A 22,959-nucleotide genomic window follows, 5' to 3' on the forward strand; every position below is an offset into this window, starting at 1 on the left:
AATTGGATGTGTTCTCTTCCACAGTTGGTTTAACATATTGAATATGTTTATTTTACTAAGTGTGTAAAATATTTATTTTATTAAGTGTATAAATGATTATTTTAATATTAAAATGTAGGTAAATAATTTAGAGGTATAATGTTTTTGATTTGATTGAATTATTGAAGGGCGCATAAAGCTAGCCTTTATACATTGTTTATTGAGTGCAAATAACCATGATAAATGACAAGTTACTAATTAACACATGACATGATCAAACATATCTCAAACAACACATTGCAAAATTAAATTACGGGAGGCAAATCGCAAATAAAACTATGGTGAACTGTTGAAAAAATTATTCTAGGAAAAATTATTCATTAATGACATGTAATAATAATTACTTAAGTTTACAATGTTTTTACTTAATAATCATGCATAACCATATTATTTTATATATATATTAAGCATATAATTATAATAAGAGTTTAGAGACATGATAAATTTAGCATAATTATAATAATTAATGATAACTGAACGTTGATTGATCAATTTCATTGATACATAAAATAATAGATAATATTTTTAACAGTTACAGTTATTGGATGAAACGCACAAATTATTTAAAAATTCAAAATGTCCATGAGTTACACCAGCTAGCTAGCTAGTACGAAAATATTCTTGAATTTGTTTTATATAACATAGTTGGGGACGCTGAATTGATAAATGAAGCTAGCTAGGAAGCTAGCTAGTGAACCATATTTGATATTAAATATGGAAAAGTCTAGGGGACCAGCAGTTTTATTGAATTTTGGCCAACATATAACCAGCAGAAGAAGGTGAGTCATTGGATGAAATCTCACACCAATCTCACACCATCAAATCATTATTGATGGCTAGTTGATGGTTAACAATCACAAAAATTACTGCCCCCTAGCATCGCTCATTAAATATTGGTGATGATTAATTAAATTTGGGACCTTTCAATACCTATTATTAACAATCCTGCTAGTTAGATAACAAGAGATGCGAATAATTTAAATAATAGACTATATTTTAGGTTTATTAATTATTCAAAATAAAAATTATATCTAATTAATTCAAAATTTATTTTTTAAAATTAAAATTAATTTTTTAATCTATTATTTAAATTATTAAAAAAAACGTTATTTCTTTATACTTTTTTATTATCAACTTATCACCCCAAAAATGCAATTGGATTACCGATTTCGCTTTCAGCCTTGTCCCCTTTGTGTGCGCCATCATAACATTTTCGTTTATAGTATTTGTTTGTCTTTTGCATGTAGTTTCCTAAGCGCCAAGTGCCCAAATAAAATCCAAATACAAGTTCATATTTTGTTTGTCTAAAAATTAATTTGCACACTGCAAGCGTGTTTTTTTTTTTCTAATTGAACCCCTATAATTGGTTGCATATATAATTATTTATGTATCTTTTAATAATTTAAAAGTTAAAAAAAATTAGTTTTATAACCTACATAATACTTAGTCAGAGTTTTTATAGTCAAATTTAAAAAAAAAATCGATCTTTCTTTTAATTCGATATTAAATGAATTTATTTACTATTTATACTTCAAATGCAAAAGATATAAAGATATAATAGATAACTAAGATTTAAAATTTAGTAAAATTTATTTTTTTTTCAACATTTATAATTATTAATCTAATTTTTTTTAATTTAGTAATTTAATAACATGCTTATAATTTATATTTTTAAATATTATTAACTAATTACTGATAAAAAAATTCTGCTAGTTCTCTTGCATTACAATTTTTAGAAGACTTCCATGATTGCTTTTAAATTTAGAAGAATAAGAAAATAAAGTTTAAAAAAAAATATTTTCGTATTTTTCCTTGTCTTTTGTTGATTAAATAAATCACATAGCATTATTCTTACTTGGTAGTCTTACTCTTAGACATGGATGGAACATATATAGGTTGGGTATGGACCAATGAGCAATGTGAGGCACTAGGTTGTGATAGTAATTTGCTTTGTATTCCTGATAAATCATTGTTCCATAGAGTTTTTTTTTTTTTTGTCTTTTAAATCATTCAACTATATATCTATTATCTAATATTATCTTAAACTCCTTCTTTTAAGTTAGTTTCTTCTAATAGAAATTACATTGACATGTCCAAATTTTCGACTTTCATCTCTGCTCTTAATCTACCTTTTACTAAATATTTCATAAGATAAATTATTTGCTCATTATTTAAGGTTAGATATCCTTCTGCAATATATATGTTTGTCTCCAGTTTTATACACCTTCTTAATATAGTTTTTAATTTGTAGATACCCTATTTTCTAAAATCTTTTGATTCTTACAATTTTACACTACCCATAAAATAGCAAAAAAAAAAATAACATAATCTATATCTTTGTCCTCTATCCATATACTTTATGATTTAAACAAAACTCTTATTTCATTAGGACTTACCTAACTTACTCTTCTCCAATTTATAGCTAACTACCAAAGTTTACAAGAAAATTTACATAGAAAGAATATATGTCTCTCCTTACAAGATTCTCTCATGTATTTAGTGTGTCCTGTTAATGTTGCAAGTGTGAGAAGTGTTGAAATTAGTCTCACATCAAAGAAAACAAGAAAGAGTGAGGGGTTTATAAAATGAGAGACCCATTTATTTGATATCCTAAGGTTTTGAGTTGAATGTGATGTCTTTTCATGTTATGTTCTCTCGTTTAATAAAAACCGAAATCATTAATAATTGGCAGAATTTATTTATTTTTTTAGTGATCATGTTTTAGTGATACCTTATAAATTATCTCTTGAAATAGATTATTGAATTTAGAATTTGAAATTAAAACACTCATATATACGTCCTGCATCTTAACATCAATGTCTTGCTGATGTGGACCTGGTGGCTCTCTAGAAGTAGCTGTAAATATTGGTCATCAAATAATACACTTATATAAGTTTTAATTTCCTTTTGAAATATCTATCCTCATAAATGCCAAAAAAAAAAACTACTTTTAGTATTGTGTTAATCTAAATTGCAAATTGACCTGAAGACTTGCATACTATTATAGACACAGAGTAATGCTATATACTTTATTGGTTGGGTTGAATTGTCTTCTTCCTTGAAACCAAACATTAAAAATTTGACTCCCACAAATATAGTGGGAGCTGCATAGTGCTGCTCTGAGCTGTGCATTTCCACATCAATCATATAATAAGTGCCTTGAAATTAAAGATAGCTGGAAAATACTAATTTCACAATTAGCAATTAATAATTATAATAAATAAGTTTGAATTGTCTTTACTAATTTTCTACTCTCTTAACTTAGCATAAATAATCACAATAAAAAAACCACTTAAATTAAATAATCAGATAACCAATATAAATGCAATCTTGTATGACTTTTAAAGATGGCATATATGTATGTGGATGATTTATTTATTTTCAAGTAAATGACATACATTGGTTAAAAAAAAAAATATTGGATGATTTATTTATTCGATCACCAATTTTTTTTAAAATATACTAAATAATAGAATATAAGATGAAAAAATATTATATTTGACACAAATATTAAAATGTTAAGTTAATGAATTTCTCATTTTATAATTTTTTTTTATGTGTAACTAAGTTAGGTGGTTATTGGTCAATCAATTTGGCTTTGCCTTTGACATATATGGTTAGAAACTAGTTGTCTTTCATTCTAACCTAAAAAGGAAAACTTCAATATAATTGAACTAAATAATTCCATAATTGTGTTACGAGGACTAGTGTACTACTACTAGCTAGTACCCATGGAACAGTACCCTGTATTAGTAAAATCTAAATGAAGTCGAAGTTAAATCGAATTATAGAATACTTAGAAATGATCAAGTGAATTTAGATAAAAATCATGACACAATTAGTTACCATTATTTAATAATATACTCAAAATCCACATATATAAAACTTTATTAAATAGCCCTGGCCTTAACTTTAATTGCTTTCAATAATTGAGATTAAAAATGAACTAACCTAGCTTGGCTAGCTAGAATATGCAATTGATAACCTATCACTAGCAAACCCCTTGGTATTATTAATTAGTGAATGCTATGATGCTTATAACATTGTATATAATTTACTAAAAAAGATAAATAGATAATATTTAATAAATTTTAAATATTTTATTTTTATTTTATACATTTTATTTTTTATTTATAAAAATAAATTAAACAATTTAAATATTATAATAAAAATATTATAGAATTTACCTTACTAATTTGGTGGTGGATGGGTTCTTTTGTCAAAATATTGCCATCATTCACCATGCCTATATTTAATGATTTATAGATATAAATATATAAAAAGTATTTTTTATTTAAAAAAAAGGCAAAAATCCACTTTTATTTGTATAGAATTACATCAAGATGACATCATTTTTTTCTTCTTCTGGTTTTTGTGTTAGTCACAATAAGAAATTGAAAAAGACTTTGCTTCTGTTTGACTAAGACAACCCATGCCCGGAAATGGGGATATGTTCACCCCAAAAAAAAAAAAAAATCATATGTGGTTGTTCTCTTTCTTTGTAGTTTATAGCATATGAATTTATCTATTGATAATTTATTACTTTAAAAGAAAAAAAAATGCAAAGTAGCTAAATAATTTTCAGTACTATATAGTTTATTTTCCCTATTGGCTATTTGATCCTTGTATTATCTACTTTCATAGATATGAAGAGGCAAGGCATTGCATCTTTTTTCAACACTTTCTAGTTCTTTTCACATTTTTGGTTTATGTTTCTTTTTCCTTTTCATGTTATTTGAAATGAATTGAAGAAAAGAAACTTAAAAGTGGCATGCATTGTGATAAGTACAATTGAGTTTGATTTAAGGGCGCAATAGGATATTAGTTCCTATCAAAGTTAGGAGCCTCTCACAAAAAGAAATTAAACCCCATTATTATATATCTACATGCTTTTTTCAAACTTTGGTCGGTGAATATATAGATTGAAACACAAATCCTCAATTAATCCACATTAAGAATTGGGTTTTTGAATGTTTGATCATGTGGAAGAAGCATAAGGATTAATTCGAGCAAACTATTATTTTTTTTATCTAACAATTTAAGTATCGATATTTTAACTATAAAAAAAATACAAACTAACTTTATATTCATAACGATTAGTTGCTTCAGTAAAACCACTTAAAATGTTCGAGAAAATTATCCAATTAATTATAATTTTGTCAAACTAATTCAATATCCATAAAAATTGGGTTATTTTATGAACTCGCTCTGTCTAATATTATATCAATATCGGGCTAAGTAGTATATATTTTCTCAAAGACTAATAGGCCGTTGAATTAATGTCAAACCTACATTATGATTATATTCAACATGGTTGAGATTTTGGCCGTTGGAATAATTGGCTTAATAATATATATAAATAGTTAAATAGTCTAAATTCACTAAACTGTCTTTGTTATATGTTATCTAATCCCTTTTTTCTTCTCCCCTTTCAAAGTGGCTAGGGTCATAGGTTACCTAAAAGTTTTTCCTCCCAATTTATTTGTTCGTGGTAGCTATACAGAGGCATAACCCACCACTATGTGCACTGTTAGTTAAAGTTTGTTTGCTGAGTAAAAAATAAGATAAATCTAATACTAATAATTATTCTCTTCGAATATATTTTAAGTTCTTTACCAAACTATTTTTTCACTATTATTCGTGCTTCTTTTATTGATTTTAATTTAAATAGTTAATTGATTATTATATTATACTTGTACCTTCAGCCACGTAAGTTAGACAATTTTGATGAATTGGAGAAACGTATTTTTGTTCATAGTAAGTTGTTTTAAAATTATTTTAAATTTACTGATTTTTTTTTATCTTCATATTTAACCAATGGTCTAAAATTCAACGTGATTTTATTGAAATAATAATAAAAACTAATAAACTTTGTATTTTAATTGTTCATGGTTTTTTTTTTCAACATCCTAAACAAGTAGGTAGCGTTTGTTTTGAGATACTGAGACAGAGATTAAGAAGCGTACTAAAATTTGTCTTTGTCTTCAAAATTTCAGTATTTCAGTACCTCTAAAAAGTGGGGTCACAGGAGACTAAAATTTTTAAAGATAGAGACGAAAACTTTAATAACATTTTATACCTAAAATACTCTTATTTCAATTAATTAATTTTAATTTTATCTTTTGTGTAAATTAAATTAGAATTTCATTTTTATTTCAATTTTTCTTTCTCATTTTATATCAAACAGAATACTTAAATTTATTTTAATCTTTATCTCTCAATCTCAATCTTTCTGTTTTTCTCTCTCTATCAACGCTACCGTAAGTCCACTGTGTGTTTACTGAAAAAATATCGATCAATATACATAAAATATTATTTTTTCAATGTCCATTTCAATCTTTTCCTTCTTTTTTATGTGGCATTGGCACAGTGGGCATATAGTTGTTAATTGTAACATAAATATTAAATAAATGAACTGACCCCATGCATTCAAATTTTCAACGTACAAAGAAAAGAAAACAAATAAATTAAAAGATGAATAAGAAAAAAAATTGAAAAGATCCACAATGTAGCGGCAACTGATGACAAATCGGTTTGTCCATGGTAAGAAGACTTTTCCCTTAATTTCTCATAAAAAACCAGTTAAACTAAACTGAAATAGCTTACAATAATATATTCTCGAAGCAAATTGTATTAATAAATAGCTGTGTTTTCTTGTACCATATAAAACATTAAGCATGTCATATAACAAATCTAGATATATATGGATAAGGGAAACGTATATTATAAGAAATCCAAACTTTAGAAATCCTGAAATTAAAAGCGGGCTTTTGCAAGAAGATTCATAGAAGTACATATCTTTTTTTATTAATTTAAGTTTTTGAATAAAGTGATTTTATGATATACTAAAAAAAAGGAAAAAAAGTCAATGAAAAAATTTGAACAAATTAAAAAAAAATTCTTATTTAAAGAGATATATTAAATATATAATATGTACCTCCTCTTATTAGTATAAATTTTTAGTAGAAGTGATTTTATAACAATATAATAAAGATAAATAACAAAGACAATTTTTTTTCTCTCGTGTTTTTGTTTCGTGTTTAATTACAGTGGACAGAACTTTAAAAATGTTTTTAACTTATATATGATAACTGGATAAAAAACAAAGACATATAGAAATAGCAAAATTATGTAATTTTTTTTCATCTGAAAGACATAAAATCTGTGTCTCTTGCATCATGAAATACAAATTTTTATGTGTGAGTTTTTGTTTCTACAATCAAAATAAGATTTGTCCGTCTATCTCTTTGTAGTATACCGAGGCACAAATCAAAGTATCAAACGCATCCAAAGAAAAACATGGACCATCACATGCAAAAATTGAATGTGCAATCGTGTGTGATTTACTAGCCGACGAAGTTATATGCATCAATGCATGACAGAATTTAGTGATGAAAAAAAGGTTGTAAGCTAATGGTAAGATGTGGGCATGTACCAATTAGTGCACACACATGGGGAAAAAAGAGTGCCACTGGTGCCTTATTGGGTAATGGACATGTGAATACCGAAAACTGAAAAGGGAAAAGAGAAAGAAAATTGCTTTCTGCAATATAGTTAGAAACTTTTTTTTTTTAAACTCTACGTTGGGCTTTTGTGAGAAGCTCATTAGAACATGATCCGATCTATGATGGGCCTTTTAGGGCCAGCCAGTCGTTCGTTGAATATAGGAGAGCCCAATTTGGGAGCCAATAAAAAAATGGCGTCGCCCGGACTCGAACCGGAGACCTTCAGTGTGTTAGACTGACGTGATAACCAACTACACCACGACACCTTCCATGTTTGTCGGCTGGGTCTATATCATAATAAAAAAAATTTAAGCCGAGCCCATCATAATTGAGACCAAAAAGCCGCCAAAAACAAAAACCCCGGCCTGAGACCTCAGTCAGCTAGCTACAGTCTCAGCATCGTGCACATTCTCCCTCACTCTAACCAGTAACCACCGCTTCGCAGGGGAAGGAATCGGTTGCAACTAACCCTGCAGCTGTGTCATGAACTGCTTCTCCAACCTCTCATCCTACACTGCCGCCATCCTCGCTCGCTTCCTATCCAGCCGCCGTTCCCTCTGCAATTTCCCCATTAAGCTAACTCTTCCTCCTACTCTCTCTCCCCGCTCTCAATTCGTACTTGCTAGGTTTCCCTCTCGCTGCTGCTACTCCTCCTCCTCCTCCTCCGCCAAGAAAGGCCGCAAGAAGAAGGTGGTGGAGCCTGAACCTGTGGCGTCTGTTATGGAGCACGAGGAGAAGGACGCCTTCTTTGTGGTCCGAAAGGGGGACGTTGTTGGAGTATATAATACACTCGTTGATTGCCAGTCTCAAGTTGGATCCTCTGTAATTATTCTCTTTTGGAACCCTATATTATCTATAATGCTCTCTTATTCATGTTTCTAACAATTAGTTTCTATTGTTGCTACTATTCGAATTACTTTTTGTTGTTTCCCCTTTTTAGATAATTATTCTCTTATCTGCTTGTAACCTTCTAGCATGATTACAATGGGTGGTGGTGTTAATTTATCTGTTTTATTGGACAGGACACTAGTGGCTATTTATGTGGTTGTTTTGTTTGTTGTTCTTGTTTCCCATGACAATAGTGAAATGTAGAAGGAATATTCAAAGGCTATTGAGAATGAGGTATTGACTTTTCCCATTGTGTTATTGTCTTGCCTTTCAGGTATGTGATCCTCCTGTTAGTGTGTACAAGGGATATTCTTTGTCGAAGGATACTCAGAATTATCTTGTTTCGCGTGGACTCAAGAATGCTTTGTACACAATTAGAGCTGCTGATTTGACAGAGGATTTGTTTGGCATGCTTGTTCCTTGCCCTTTCAAAGTATGTAACTTTTCCATTGTGTTCAATATTATTTTCATTTTGTCAAATCTGTTACTTCTTGCCTGACCAACATAGCATGCGAAAAAAGTTAGTATAGCTGTTAGTTGAAGGTATTCCATTCTATTAAAATTTATGTCCACTTCTAAGTTCTACCGATACTATTTTTTCTCTTGTCCATATTATTTATCATCTTTGATCCCAAGCTTATATCGCATCCTTAACATTAATTTTGAATCAAAGGTCTTGGCCAAGTTTTGATTTAGAGTAATTTGAGTTGATAGTCGAATTTGCTCCAAGGTTGTGTAAAATATCTATTACATTCATATTAGAAGGGTATAGATGACTCTTATGGGACACGGGAGTATTTCCTGTATGGCCTGTACACTTCTATACTCTTGCAAGATAATATTTTCCTGTATGGCTTAAAATTCTCTCTTTTTCATTGATATGCTCTGTTACTTTTTGATAGAGATTAGAAATCCCCATTTTATCATGTATTCTTATATATCATCTAGGTAGTGGGAAGTTGTATGTTGTGTAAACTTTTTCCTTCTGTAAACATATCATCTAGATTTATGGCTGACACATTGCTGTTTTCTTCATAAAAGCTTATGCTTTCTCCCTACATAGTATGTACCCTCTAAATACCATTTAAATAAGTATGAGGTTTATTCATTAAGCTAATCATGGATTATATGTCTCAGGATCCTGCTTCTATTGAAAGGGCCACTTCAAGTAACGATGTATCGAAAAAGAGATCTGTAGAGATGCTTGAACTAGATAATGTGGTAAGTTTCCTACAATTTGGAAGTACATGGTTATCAAGAAGCCAAATATAATAACTACATGCCTAAAAATGTTATTTATGTCAAATATGTTGTAAATTTTAAATTTGTGTTAAAATTATCAATTCTTGAGCAACTTTCATATTGAGAAAAGTTTGGATATCATTGTTATTATAGATATCTGAATTATGTTATCTATATAACACCCATTACATGTCTCTACACTGTACTCTTTTATCTGTCCCTCTAACTGTAGGTTACATTTTGCTGCATTGGTTCTTAGTTAGCTGGAAATTTATAATAATTGTCACCCATTTTCTGTCACATGGTATTAATCATATGCATCTGTGTAAATATATGGTAGTAAAGACGAGTAATAATGTGCTACGCATGCTGGCAGAAGTTTAACTTATATAAAGGCTTGAATTATTGTTTGGTAGTAATGTAATAAAAAACGTACACTGGACTTTCTGTACCAGATACTACACTTGTACTGGCATCATCTATCACTTTTTTTTTTTTTTTTATAAATTTTAAAATTCTGTGTGTTTCCTAACTGGATGCAGAGTTCAAACTCTTTTTTTGGCACTTTTTAAAATCTATTTAAGACATTTCATTATTGCGTAGCAAAAGGTAACTGGAATGGCCTCCATCTCCGAAGATCCCTTCAGAAAGCAAGTCAAGTTAGATCATGTTGCAGCAGCTGAAGAACCTTATGGAAATGTAAGCAGTAAAAGATAATATATTGATGCGCATGAATCCTTTTTTTTTTTTGTTGCTTGGTGCTACTGTTATTTCAACAATAACTACCATGCTTAAACCATGAGGGATTATAATAATTAAACTATTGAATGACAGTCTACCAAAGTTACATCCACAATGACATGTCACTTTCCTTTTATTTGGAAAAAAAAAGGTATTTAAGGGAATGATTGAATGGTGATGCTCTTAGGGTTTTTAGTAAAATATTGACTAAAATGCACATGACACCATGTTAGTTCAGTTGGCTTATAAATAGTTGAAAGTAGTTGCATTTTATATAAAATATCAAGTGACACACAAGTTACATTATTTCCTTCACATCATTTTATGCATAGTTTTCTTGCCAATTTGCAACGTTATGACCCACATTTGACCAAGACAATAATTTCTCGTCTGTCCACCATGCACTGGGCAGCCTGAGATGTTGATAAGTGACAGCCCTTATTTGAAAGTCTATATGAGGAGAAGAGCGAGGGATGATGGGCCAACAGCCCAAGTTGTAAATCCAGCAATAATTTAATAAACTAGGGATGGGTAGTCAGGAATGCATTGGGGGAATAAATATCTGCTATAAGAGTAGTTAGAGCCTTAGAGATTGTTCAGTTGGTTGAGTACAGTTAGCTCTCGGGGAGTTGGAAAATCCTTCCAAATTAGGGAACAGTTAGCTCTTGGAGAGTTTGAGCCACATTGACCAAGATCAGTTCAATAACACAGTGACACCTCTTTCATCACTTTCCCTCTATTCCAGTTTCATCAGAAGCACTATTCATTGGTTAAACTCGAATAGATTGCTAACTCCTTTATTAGAAAGGGGAGAAAGAAAATGCAAATTCAAGTTTTATAGGGTGATCTCAAGTAGTCCTATTGAATATTGATGTTCTGAGTGAATATTTCTTATTAACTTAGGATTCATTTGATTATTTGATGCTTTTAAATCTCTTTTTTGCTTATAGAAAAAGTAAAAATAAAAAGAAAATCTTTATAGTCATCTATCCCTTTGTATCAGACCTGCCTTCTTGAGTTCGATGGTGCATCAAAAGGAAATCCTGGAAAAGCCGGTGCTGGGGCTATTTTGCGTTCTACTGATGGAAGTGTGGTATACATTTGATGTTGCTGTTTATATATGTATCATTTTTTACAACCCTTAATCCCATTAGCTATTATTAGTTTATTACTTTAAAGATTTGTAGGTTGCGTGAAGGTGTGGGTATAGCAACATGCAATGCTGCTGAATATCGTGCAATGATATTAGGAATGAGATATGCTCTTAAAAAGGGATTTTCTTCTATCCGTATCCAGGGTGACTCCAAGCTTGTTTGCATGCAGGTTGGCCATCTTTTATGCTTACATCAGTTAGTTTATTCTGGTATACATGAGCTATTTTTGTTGTTTCCTTATAGTTTGCATCTAACGGCTCCTTTTCTTCTCTGTATTTCAACATTTATGTTCTGATCTTAAAGACCTCCTGTTGTCTGTTTAAAGACTGTCTTAGTACCAAAATAATAATAATAATAAAAACTGTCTTCACCAATGGCCTTGTAACCTTGTGGCACACCCAGCTTCCTTGAGAAAGACTTGATGTGGTTTTTGGCTTACAGTGAATTTCAATACTTTGATTTGAGCTGACCTTTCGTCATCCTGCTCACCAGGCTTTTGGATCTTTGGTTAACCAAGGAACAATAACCGTTGCTTTTGTTAGCAAGCATCGTAACTTTAATTTCAACCCATCAATTCTTGTAGCCCTTAAATTTTAGCATGCTTATAAACATTGTATACTTGCGTCTTAACAAGTTATAGGATATGCAGTCATGATGCATCACCACACTGGTGACTGATATTATCAAAATACTGACACTAGTAAACTACAAATCTTTTACTTTGGGACTTGATAATAAAATAACCCACTGGGTGCTGAAGTCAGTTATTTTTAAAGCAAATTATGGGTTAATGACATGGTGGGAAACCTGAATTTTAATTTGAAAATATCCTCTAGAGTCTAAATAGAAGAAAAGTATATGATTTCATCTATGCTCTTCTTTATCTTTATCTTTATCCTAGTTTCATTTGCAACTAAATGGTTACCAATTTCTATAATTTGTAGTTTTTCTTCCCCTCCCAATAATCTCATGCTATTGAATCAAACAGATTGATGGTTCATGGAAGGTCAAGAATGAAAACTTGTCTACATTGTATAAGGTGGCAAAAGAACTCAAGGATCAATTTTCTCTCTTCCAGATCAGCCATGTTTTAAGGGTAGGTACTATTGACTTAGCTATTGGTATGTCTGTAATGTTTTGGGCTTTTTGTAGAACTCCTTGGTCTTGTAAAGTGATCAATAAAGAGAAATCCCTATAAAAACATCAACAAAGGAAATAGACGTTTACTGTAAAATTGATTTATTTGACAATCCAATAATGTAATGCTTTTTGTAGCCTCCTAAGGGTGCCATATTCCTTACAAAAAGACGTATTTGTGTAAAACACAAATGAATTATAGGAAGCTGTTCAACCTAGGCTATTATTTCTTAACTGAAAAACCAATGGTATTGTCTCCTTAGTGATTAAGATTCGTTTTACTGAATTCTATAAGATGAACATTGATATTTTGGTTGTTTTTTTATGTTTATCTTTTTTTTTTTTTTATTTATTTTATTTAATAACGTAATGGCTATTATTTCCTGGATGCTTAATATTACTCCAGAAAGGACATTAAGGTTAGCCATGTCCTGAATTCAGTTTGTTGAGTGTTGATGAAATTCCAGTTCCCCTTTTAGTAATCATTTATCTAATAAATCACTTGTTTCCTTTTAGATATTTCTGTGTTTCCAGAATAGCATCTTTTATCGTGTCAGTGCATGGATAAGAATTATTCTTTAATTTATGAAAATAATTTTGTTTCCCTTGTGAAGAACTTGAACTCTGAAGCTGATGCGCAAGCAAATTTGGCAATCAATCTCGCTGGTGAGTCCTTCTCTAATTCGTAGATTACTTCAGCTCCAAGTATATACCTGCATTCAATTTTGAAAACTTTCTCTGGTATACAGATGGCCAAGTACAGGAAGAACGTGTGTAGATTAATTCAATCATGCTAGATTCTGGTTATGTCTTGCGTTTGTAGCTGACATATCTAGAAATTGTAGAGTCCACCTTATCACTTGAATCATTCTGATTTTGATGGTAAGTTGGTAACTATTAGCATTAGCCTTTTCAATAGAATATGTGGGACTGAAAATTGCTCATTAACATTCTTGGGAATATGGAAGGACAGAAACTCGATTCTTCCTGTGTTTCGTACACGATTCTTGTTCAATTATACTTGCAAATTGCAATGTACATTTCTAGCCTTAATGTGTGGCTTGTAATTTTAAGTTATTGCGTGCATCGAAGAGTATTCGTTAATGCAATCGACTTTCATCGTGTTAAACATGGCTGATTGTAATTATTTGTGCTTATTGCTTTCGCAAATCTCAGTGCTTTCTTGCTTCGAGCTTCAGCGAGAAAATGGCATGATTATATTACGTGAGATAATAAGATAGGTAGATCTTTGAGGAATTTTGCGACAGACTTAGAAAATAAAGTCTTTCAGAAAATTTTGCGATGGTTTATATGTCTCTTAAGAGAAAAAAAGTATGCGCCTGTCCTTTGAAAAATTGTAACAGTAGGGTTATGAGTCCCTAAATGAAGAATGGATCATGTGTTAGTAACATTATTTCGATCTGATAAGTCCATCACAAATTTTTCAGAGATGTATTTGATATTTTATTTTCTGTAAGGCCTATAAATCTATCGCAAATTTCTTCAAGAATTTAGTTGCCCTATTTCAACATTATGTGCTAGCAACATTATTGAATGTCATCCACCACCACGTAATTATATCTCGTTTAACCAATAACCATGCGCTGAATTGATCTCTCTATGGGATGTTCAATGCTGAATAAAATAATTCTATATGACACGCCTTTTTGGCATCATGATAATGGAGAAGACGACGGCGTGCCCTATCAACGTTTTACACAAAAAAAAATGCAAATGACATTTATATATGGTGTTTTGAATGTTATCCAAACTGTGATTTGGACTGAACGTGAGGCTTAAGATTTTTAGTGGTTGTGTCCAACCAAATCCTTTTTGTTAGGGAGGTTGTTTCGATCTTCTTTCTAGATGAACGAGAGAGGTTATAAGAATTAGTTATTGATTCGAGTAGGTAGGGTTGATATTGGCGTCGTCCAGTCCAACCTCCACAAGATTGGGTAGGTTTCGGTGAAGCCCTTGCATGTTGATTAGGCTTTACATATTTTGGACCTGACTGTTCTTTGAATCAGGTATGAACATATGATTATATGTTTCTTGACTTTCTTCAGAATGCCGTAGGATTTCTTACATGCATGGTTGATGTGTTACATTATTTAAATATACAAAAGTAGCATAGGAAACAATATATTTTTTCACTTAATATATTTACACATTTAATTTTATTTACTAATATACTCAGGTGATATTGCTATTTACCTAGTTTCAGAAAATTTGGTCTTCCATTTAAACTTTTGTTAAATCAATCTCATTGGGCATATATGCCTTTTATAATAAATATCATTTTAACATTAATATGTTCTTAATAACTAATATTTATTCTCTTTACTTTGTTAATTAAAAAAAATCTAAATACATAATTAATTAATAATAACAATTTTTAATATGAATATAAAAAATAATAACGGATCCCAATTCCCAAGCTAAAATGGGTTTTACGAACTTTGTTTTGGGCGGGTAAAGTAATCTTGTAGTAGTACAGTTGATCAAAGTATATCTATCTCCATGGGAATAACTATGCCTGATCTAGAATTTAAAAAATAAAAAATATAATATTCATACATCTAGCTGGAATAGCTCAGTTGGTTAGAGCGTGTGGCTGTTAACCACAAGGTCGAAGGTTTAAGCCCTTCTTCTAGCGGTTTTTTTTCCTGGTCTAAAGTAATATATTTCCTAATAGATATATCAAATGCTTCATGCCCCTCTTGCATAGAATTTCCCTACAATCATTCCACAAATACTATCTGGTGTCTTGTTTTTTGAGGTCCATCTTGAGTCTGGGAGAAAAATAAAATATCAAAACTGCTTATTTAGCTCCTACAACATAAGCATCTCAAACTCAGTTGTTAGAGAACTAAGTAATTGATTAACATACATGAAGAGGTACCCTCTTAGTTGCTATCACCGCCATTCCATTCCCTCCAGTCTTTGTCAACATTACTTTGGGCCCATTTTACAGCGGCACGTGCAGCTTGTGGTCCTCCCGGCAGCCCCCGTTCGCTTACGGCATCAGCCATGTCAATGAATGGAATGACCAAGAGAGTCCCTGGACCTCCATACTCAGAATGTAAGAACGTGCTAAAAATCTGTTCAACTCAATCATTCAATGTGTTATTGCATAAGTCACAGCTCTCATTGACTATATCATATCACTAATTAACTCAAGCACAAGAATAAAAGCACTGATACACAATGAAGATTCACAAGAATGAACTACCTTAACGAATCAAACACTTATCAGATTCATGTCATGCCAATGAACATAAAGAGTGCATCAAGTTAGCATTTGCAATGTTGTGTGACAATCAAATATGAAAGGCATTCAAGTTATTATCAACACTTCCTAATTCCAAGGACAATAACATGGAAAATGGAAACATTTGACATAAAAACAGATAAAACTTCATCTGCTCCTTGATCTGTTCCTTTTTCCTGGTACTTAAAATATCCTCGTGTAGTCAACTTTTAGGGGCTAGATTGTCCTAAAAGTATAGCCCTCTCATCACTCATCAGTGAAGAAAAGAAAAAAACAGAAATGCCACAAAGTAAACTACTAAACATTGATTTATCTAACCAGGCATTACAAATCACTTCTAAATTCATTAGTTCCTTACGACCTCAGTAGTCAGTACACATGTCAACCTGAATATATACCTCTCATCACTCATCACTCACCAGTGGAAAAATAACATTCAGAAATTCCACAGACTAAATAAACACAAAAAAGACTCCAACATAAGCATTAAAAAATTGACTTCAAAATTCAACATGTTCCCTTAGACCTTACTTCACATGCAGAGGTCACAGCACTCATCTATGAATGAAGGGGGGTAAGAAGGAAGAAAAAAAGAAAAAGGAAACCAGAAATGCCACAAAGCAGGGTCACAAGTTTGGCATGCTGAAAAATCAGAGTGATATGCTATAATCAATTAAGGTGAAAACTCAGGTGCAGTCGACTTCACGTGATGTTGATAGCTGAGAGACGCTAGATGAAAATTTAGTCAAATTAGTCAAATCATCTAACGACTCTCAGTTATCAACTTCAAGTGAAGTCGACTGCACCTGAGTTTCCACTATCAACTAATCATTAACCTTATGAAACAGATCATGTGAACATACCGGGGCCAACTCATACCTCATCCACTATTGGATTATCTGTAGTAGTCTCACACCCCATATGTAGTTATTTACACAAAACAGAACCCTTAATCTTATTCCTATTCCCTAAGGCTGTTTATGGTAGCCGAGACAAAACACATACAAATTTCCGTCTCTGGATTTTTGTCCTGCCCAGCTGCCAAACACTGCCTATCTTCACCATAGTCAAGGATAGGAGAACCTTCAAAAATGGGATCTTTCACAATACTAATACTAAGCTATTACAACATGGACCATATACACAAACAGAACTCGGCACTTAACACAAACAAAAGAGCAAAATATCCATCAATAAAAATCTTGTGAGGAACCAAGTTAGCTAGAGAAAAGTAAAATGGGGGGCATGAAGCAGGAAAATCTACCTCAGTGCATACTCCCACAACTTCTTCAACCGATTCTCCATACGTGTCTTTCTTTGAAGGCTTTGAAAGCTTCTGCAGAAGGTGATTTCTGAACTTCTCTGTCTCCTGAAACAAACACAAACCAAAACAGGTACAAAAGAAGTGAATTTACCATTAAAATAAACTGAGCGAGCCCAAAAGAGTGGAAGGGAAAAAGCTCACAGCATCTGCAAATTCTGGAATAGGGTCGGGGAATTTGTACTCAGAAAAGCGGGTGGTGAGCTTATTAGGGGATGAACGTGGTAAAGTTGCGAACTTTTCGTTTGCAGAAGGAAACGAGAAACGTCGGTTGCTTCTGGGGGTGGTGACACTTGTGAAGAAGCATAACGAACGCAACGATGGGAACGAAGAAGAAGAAGAAGAAGGAGGAGGAAGGAAGAAAGGTGCAAGACACGTAGCAGTAGCGAAAGCCATGGTCTAAATTCTAAAGAACAAAGCTTTATCTCTGGCTTCTTTTTCCTAAGCTCAAATGTCTTGAGACTCAACTCACTGTTTTTCTCACAGATTCTTTATATCTTTGGGAAAAGTTTGTGTGAAGGACCGTTAAGAAATTATTTTAATTATCAAAGAAGAATTAACAAATAAAATTTAAAAAGATAAAATTATTCTATTATGCTCTTCATCATGTTCTTTGTTTTTTAATTTCCCCTCTTTTAACATTTTCATTATTCCGGTGTTTCTTTTTTTTCTTTTTTTGGTATACTTTTTTTTTGTCAAGTAAATTGAATAACCCCCAATTCTAGGTATTATACCCATGCATTACACACTCACACAACACACTCACACACACTATATGGGTACACTACTAACATGGGTTCTATAATTCTCACCGAGGATTCGAACCCGGGTGTAGCTCCCAGCGAGACAGATGATGTTGCCATTGGTGCAAAACATCGGCTGCTTATTTTGGTATACTTTCGTTTCTATCAACTTCGTCTTTTTATGCACAGATATTTTTGTTATGCTTAGGTAGTTTTGTTTTGTTTTTGTCATTGTTAGGGCTCTTCCAATAATTTTTTTGTTTTTAAATTCTCCATAAATTTATTTTTTTTAGGTGCATTATGTAACTTTTGCCAAAATTATTTTTTTATATTATAAAATTTAATAGATTTTGTGTTTTATCATTTGTTTAAATTGAATAGAGATACCTATGTTTATTTGTTTGTCTATGATAAATAAAAAAAAGTATCATCAAAGATCTATATATGTTCCATTTTAATTTTATTTTGTTATTATAAAAAATAAGTAATTTGCTTTGTTAAGTATATTATTCGTTTGCCTTAGTTACAAATTAAAATAGACACTTGACTAGAAATCAAAGTAGAATTCAGCTAATGCTTTGAAAGGTCTCTTATATCCTATGTTATGTTAGGAGAACTTAAAATTTTTAATCTCATGTTCTGTATTTTGCTTTTTTTTTTTGTATTGATAATCTTTATCCAAATTAAAAAATAGTATCTTACTCATGAAATTTGTATAATTTTACATTTTGTCTGATATCTATTTGTAACTTCATAGTTTTGTTTTCAAAATTCAGGAAATAAAAATTTTTTTAACATAAGAAAATACCCAAACAATCAATTATCCTATAGTATATATTTCTATTGTTAGCCTAATTATTTTATTTTGAGTTTAATAGAATCTTATTCAGCTCATATCATCAAACAAATCTTCACTCTTATCTTAATAGAATCCTATTCAGCCAGAGGGGCTGCTAGCCCAAATTTCACTAGAGTTTTAAAAGAGTATGTATTTCAATACAAGCCGGACTTAGTTGCAATACAGGAGACGAGGTGCAGTGGTACAGTTGCACAAAATGCTATTAAAAAAACAGGTTTTAACTTCAATTTGGTGATTGATGCTCAAGGGTTCTCAGGAGAAATATGGCTCATGTGGAATAATCCCAATCTTTCAATTCAAGAGATAAGTAGAAACGAACAAGCTTTGCACATCTCAGTTTCATACAATCTGAAGAAATGGTTCCTTACTATCGTCTATGCTAATCCAAATGAAGAAAGAAAAAGGGAGTTGAGAAATTATATTGCTAATCTGGACCCTACAATGAACTGTCCTTGGATGCTCTGCGGGGACTTCAATGATATCAGTGACATAAGTGAAAAAAAAGGAGGAGCACCTCCCAACTTAGCTCAGATAAGGCGTTTTAGGGACTGGATGGACTTGTGCGGGTTCATGGATTTGGGTTTCCAAGGTACGCACTTTACCTGGAGAGGTCCAATTTGGCAGGGCAGAGAAAGAGTCTTCAAGCGTATGGATAGGGCCATATCCAATCCTGATTGGAGGATCTGTTTTCATGAGGCCTATATAGAAACTCTACCGCGGATAAAATTCGATCATCATCTCATTTTGATTAAGTGTACAGGTAACAGTCATGTTTTGAAAAACAAGCCATTTCGATTCGAATACATGTGGATGCAGCACAAAGAGTTTCAACCCTTTCTCAAGAATAACTGGAACATAGATTTGGCCATTGAGCAATCTATAAAGGTGTTTGTGGAGAAAGTAAAGCAGTGGAACCATAACACTTTCGGAAACATCTTCAATCAGAAGAGGATTTTACTCAGCAGGTTGAAGGAGATTCAGAATTCCCCTAGATATGGGAGAAGTGAGTTCTTGGACAATCTGGAGGATGATTTTATCAAAGTACTAGAGGTAATCTTGGATAGAGAACAAATGTTCTGGATACAAAAATCCAGAGAGACTTGGATGGTTGAAGGAGATCGTAATACAAGATATTATCACACCAAAGCCATTATTCGCCGAAGAAGAAACAAGATTTTCAAGCTAAGAGACTCTGGTGGTAGCTGGATTGATAACCTGGACAGTCTCAAAGTTCATGTCTGTACCTATTTCAAGCATCTGTTCCAGGAAATCAATCCCAACAGAGATTTTAATCTTCACACGCAGACTATCTATCCAGAGATGGAACTAGGTGACATGCTCAAAATGAAAAGGGTTGTAGAAGCAGATGAAATAGAACAAGCCATATTTGCTATGGGGTCTCTCAATTCCCCTGGTGAAGATGGATTACCAGCGGGATTTTATAAAACTAATTGGGAACTGGTAGGTAGCAGTTTAAAGAGTTTCGTCATGAATTGCTGGTCCAACCCTAGTAACATTAAGGAGGTCAATAACACTTTCCTTGCTTTGATCCCCAAGAATGATCAACCAAAATTCGTTACTCAGTTCAGGCCTATTTTCTTATGTAACGTTTCTTACAAGACGATTACAAAGGTAATTGCTAATAGGCTAAGGGGACCCTTTGTCTCCCTATATTTTTGTTATTTGCATGGACAGATTAGCACATTTGATTGAGGATAAGGTTGTCAAGGGCGAATGGAGACCTTTTAGGATTGGTAAGCATGGTCTGTCCATCTCACATTTGATGTTTGCAGATGACCTGATACTCTTTGGAGAAGCTTTTTGCATCCAAATGGAGGTTATTAAATCCTGTTTGGATAAATTTTGTGAAGTATCAGGACAAATAGTGAATGGCCAAAAAACTCAAGTTTTCTTCTCCAAGAAGGTTAACCCGGCTAAGAGACAGGAGATTGTTGATCTTGCAGGTTTCAAAGAGACGAGGGAAGTTGGTAGATATTTGGGGGCATACATCTTGGAAGGAAGAGGCACCAAACAAAGCTATAGTCATATTATTGACAAGGTGAAGGGTTGTTTGCAGGGATGGAAACGGGATAGCTTATCGATGGCAAGGAAAGTGGTTCTAGCTCAATCAGCCATCACACCTATAGCCTTCTTTTCGATGCAACATAGCAAGATCCCAAAGTCTATCTGCAATCAGGTGGAGAAAGAACAACGACGCTTTATTTGGGGCGATGATCAAGATAGGAGAAAGGCACACTTCATAAATTGGAATACTCTGTGTTTTTCCAAGGAAGCTGGTGGGTTAGGTTTGAGGAAATTAGATGTTATGAATAGGGGTGGCAAAACGGGTCGAGTCCGCAGGGCCGATCCGCTAAACCCGCTAAAAAAGGCGGGTCGGAATAGGATTTGGAGCCCACCAAATTAAAGGAACCCGCCAAACCCGCACCGCCAAATTGGCGGGTTTTGGCGGGGCGGGCCGGTCCGCCGGGTCGAAGATTTTTATTTTTCTTTTTTTATTAAATAAAAGAGTGATTACTATTATAAAATTAATAATTATAGAATTTTTAAACACTTTTTTTATTTTTTGTTTTTATTCTTCTTTTAGTTATTAACTTTATTTATTTTATTTTACAATTTTGTATATATGCTCAAATTATGTGACTTATTTTTTAAAATAAAGATGATTCTATTGACAAATATTATTTTTGAACAATTTTATTGAAGTTAAAATTTTTATAAGAAATAGTAAAAAATTATATTATAATTTGACTATTTTTTATTTGTATTTAATTTTTTAATTATAATTTTTTGGTTAATTTTAATTAATTTTATTTTTCAAAAAAAAAAATAAGCGGGCTAGCCCGCCAACCCTCCATAAAGTGGGGCAGGCTAGCATTTTAAACCCATTTTAGTTGGCAAGGCAGGCCGGTCCGCCCCGTTTATGGGGCAGGCCTATGCGGAGCAGGGCGGCCCGCTTTGCCATCCCTAGTTATGAATACGGCTTTCCTAGCAAAGTTGTGTTGGGGAATGATAACAGAGTCCTCTTCATTGTGGACCATCAAACGCTCAACCCCTATGCCAAAGCAAATTGTTCGAGACTATGGAAAGCTCTCTAACAGATTTGGCCCTTTATAGTTGAAAGTACCGTTCACAAAGTTGGAGATGGCAAACACACCAGATTTTGGAAGGAGGACTGGCTTAACATGAATGGATGCCTGATTGAGCATGCAAATACAAATGGCCCCAATTTTGAAGAAGAGGCGTTGGTTTCAGATTTAGTTACTCAAGATGACAAATGGAATATGGAGGAGCTCAGAAAGTACTTGCCCGAAGAATTCATCCTTTGAATCAACGAGATCCCTGCTCCAAAGGAAACCGACCCTCATGACAATATAGCTTGGAGACATTCGGAGGATGGCAAAGTTTCGGTAAAGTCGGCTTATAAAGCTCTGGCTAATCTACCAATTTGTCATAACAGTATGTGGAATCAAATTTGACGTTGGAAAGGACCTCAGAGGATAAAAAATTTTATGTGGATAGCTGCTCATGGGAAACTGCCAACGAACTCAAGGAGGCAAAAGTGGCATGAAAATTCCCCTAATTGCCATAATTGCAACAATCAGATCGAAGATACAATTTATGTTCTTAGAGACTATATTGAAGCCAAGAAGGTGTGGAAGAGATTGGTCAAATCAGATGCCATGCCTATATTCTTCAACATCCAGGGTAAGGAATGGATTCAGCAGAGTTTAAACTTCGATTGGGGTACCTCGGTTCAAGTGGAGTGGGTTAACACTTTCATGGTGGCTTGTTTCAAACTATGGAGTTGGAGGAACATGGAAATCTTCCAAGACCATTATAGAAGACCTCCAATGTCACACTTGATTATTCAAGAAGATGCTTTGAAAATTCAGAAAATTTTTAGGCGAAATGGACCCAACCCTAAGCAATATACTCTCATGAATATTAAGTGGGACAGACCCTCTGATGGTTGGGTAAAATTGAATACAGATGGAGCGCAATAAACAACCCAGATAAGGTAGGATGTGGTGGAGTGAT

At 32.7% G+C, this 22,959-nt stretch overlaps 3 protein-coding genes and 2 non-coding genes across 7 annotated transcripts; 3 read left to right on the top strand and 2 right to left on the bottom strand.

Moving 5' to 3' along the window:
- Window positions 1-7,736: 7,736 nt before the first annotated feature.
- On the bottom strand, window positions 7,737-7,810 carry TRNAV-AAC (transfer RNA valine (anticodon AAC)). Its single transcript has one exon. It is a non-coding gene; the product is annotated as a tRNA-Val (tRNA).
- A 49-nt stretch (window positions 7,811-7,859) lies between these two features.
- On the top strand, window positions 7,860-13,835 carry LOC112791837 (uncharacterized). Of its 2 annotated transcripts, none has more exons than XM_025834832.3 (9): window positions 7,860-8,366; window positions 8,707-8,865; window positions 9,570-9,653; window positions 10,278-10,373; window positions 11,419-11,508; window positions 11,595-11,738; window positions 12,558-12,665; window positions 13,321-13,372; window positions 13,456-13,835. In XM_025834832.3, the coding sequence occupies exons 1-9, from the start codon at window positions 8,028-8,030 to the stop codon at window positions 13,482-13,484; spliced, it is 1,101 nt and encodes a 366-aa protein (XP_025690617.1). In that variant the 5' UTR covers window positions 7,860-8,027; the 3' UTR covers window positions 13,485-13,835. The 2 variants fall into 2 exon arrangements, with proteins under 2 accessions (XP_025690617.1, XP_029153077.1); XM_029297244.2 differs by having other exon boundaries at window positions 7,866-8,366; window positions 10,284-10,373.
- Window positions 13,836-15,085: 1,250 nt separating this feature from the next.
- Window positions 15,086-18,034, bottom strand: LOC112791838 (protein PLASTID REDOX INSENSITIVE 2, chloroplastic). 2 transcript variants are annotated; one of them, XM_025834834.2, is made up of 4 exons: window positions 17,443-18,034; window positions 17,242-17,346; window positions 15,597-15,807; window positions 15,086-15,498 (listed from the first exon to the last, which is right to left on the bottom strand). In XM_025834834.2, the coding sequence occupies exons 1-3, from the start codon at window positions 17,692-17,694 to the stop codon at window positions 15,613-15,615; spliced, it is 552 nt and encodes a 183-aa protein (XP_025690619.1). In that variant the 5' UTR covers window positions 17,695-18,034; the 3' UTR covers window positions 15,086-15,498; window positions 15,597-15,612. The 2 variants fall into 2 exon arrangements, with proteins under 2 accessions (XP_025690619.1, XP_025690618.1); XM_025834833.2 differs by having other exon boundaries at window positions 15,086-15,807.
- Window positions 15,289-15,362, top strand: TRNAN-GUU (transfer RNA asparagine (anticodon GUU)). Its single transcript has one exon. It is a non-coding gene; the product is annotated as a tRNA-Asn (tRNA).
- Window positions 18,035-18,090: 56 nt separating the features above from the next.
- Window positions 18,091-21,325, top strand: LOC112783135 (uncharacterized). Its single transcript, XM_072210929.1, has 3 exons — window positions 18,091-18,189; window positions 19,066-20,489; window positions 20,596-21,325. The coding sequence occupies exons 1-3, from the start codon at window positions 18,091-18,093 to the stop codon at window positions 21,323-21,325; spliced, it is 2,253 nt and encodes a 750-aa protein (XP_072067030.1).
- The last annotated feature ends 1,634 nt before the right edge of the window (window positions 21,326-22,959 follow it).

The sequence above is a fragment of the Arachis hypogaea genome, chromosome 13, assembly GCF_003086295.3.
Source record: "Arachis hypogaea cultivar Tifrunner chromosome 13, arahy.Tifrunner.gnm2.J5K5, whole genome shotgun sequence".
Classification (NCBI taxonomy): domain Eukaryota; kingdom Viridiplantae; phylum Streptophyta; class Magnoliopsida; order Fabales; family Fabaceae; genus Arachis; species Arachis hypogaea.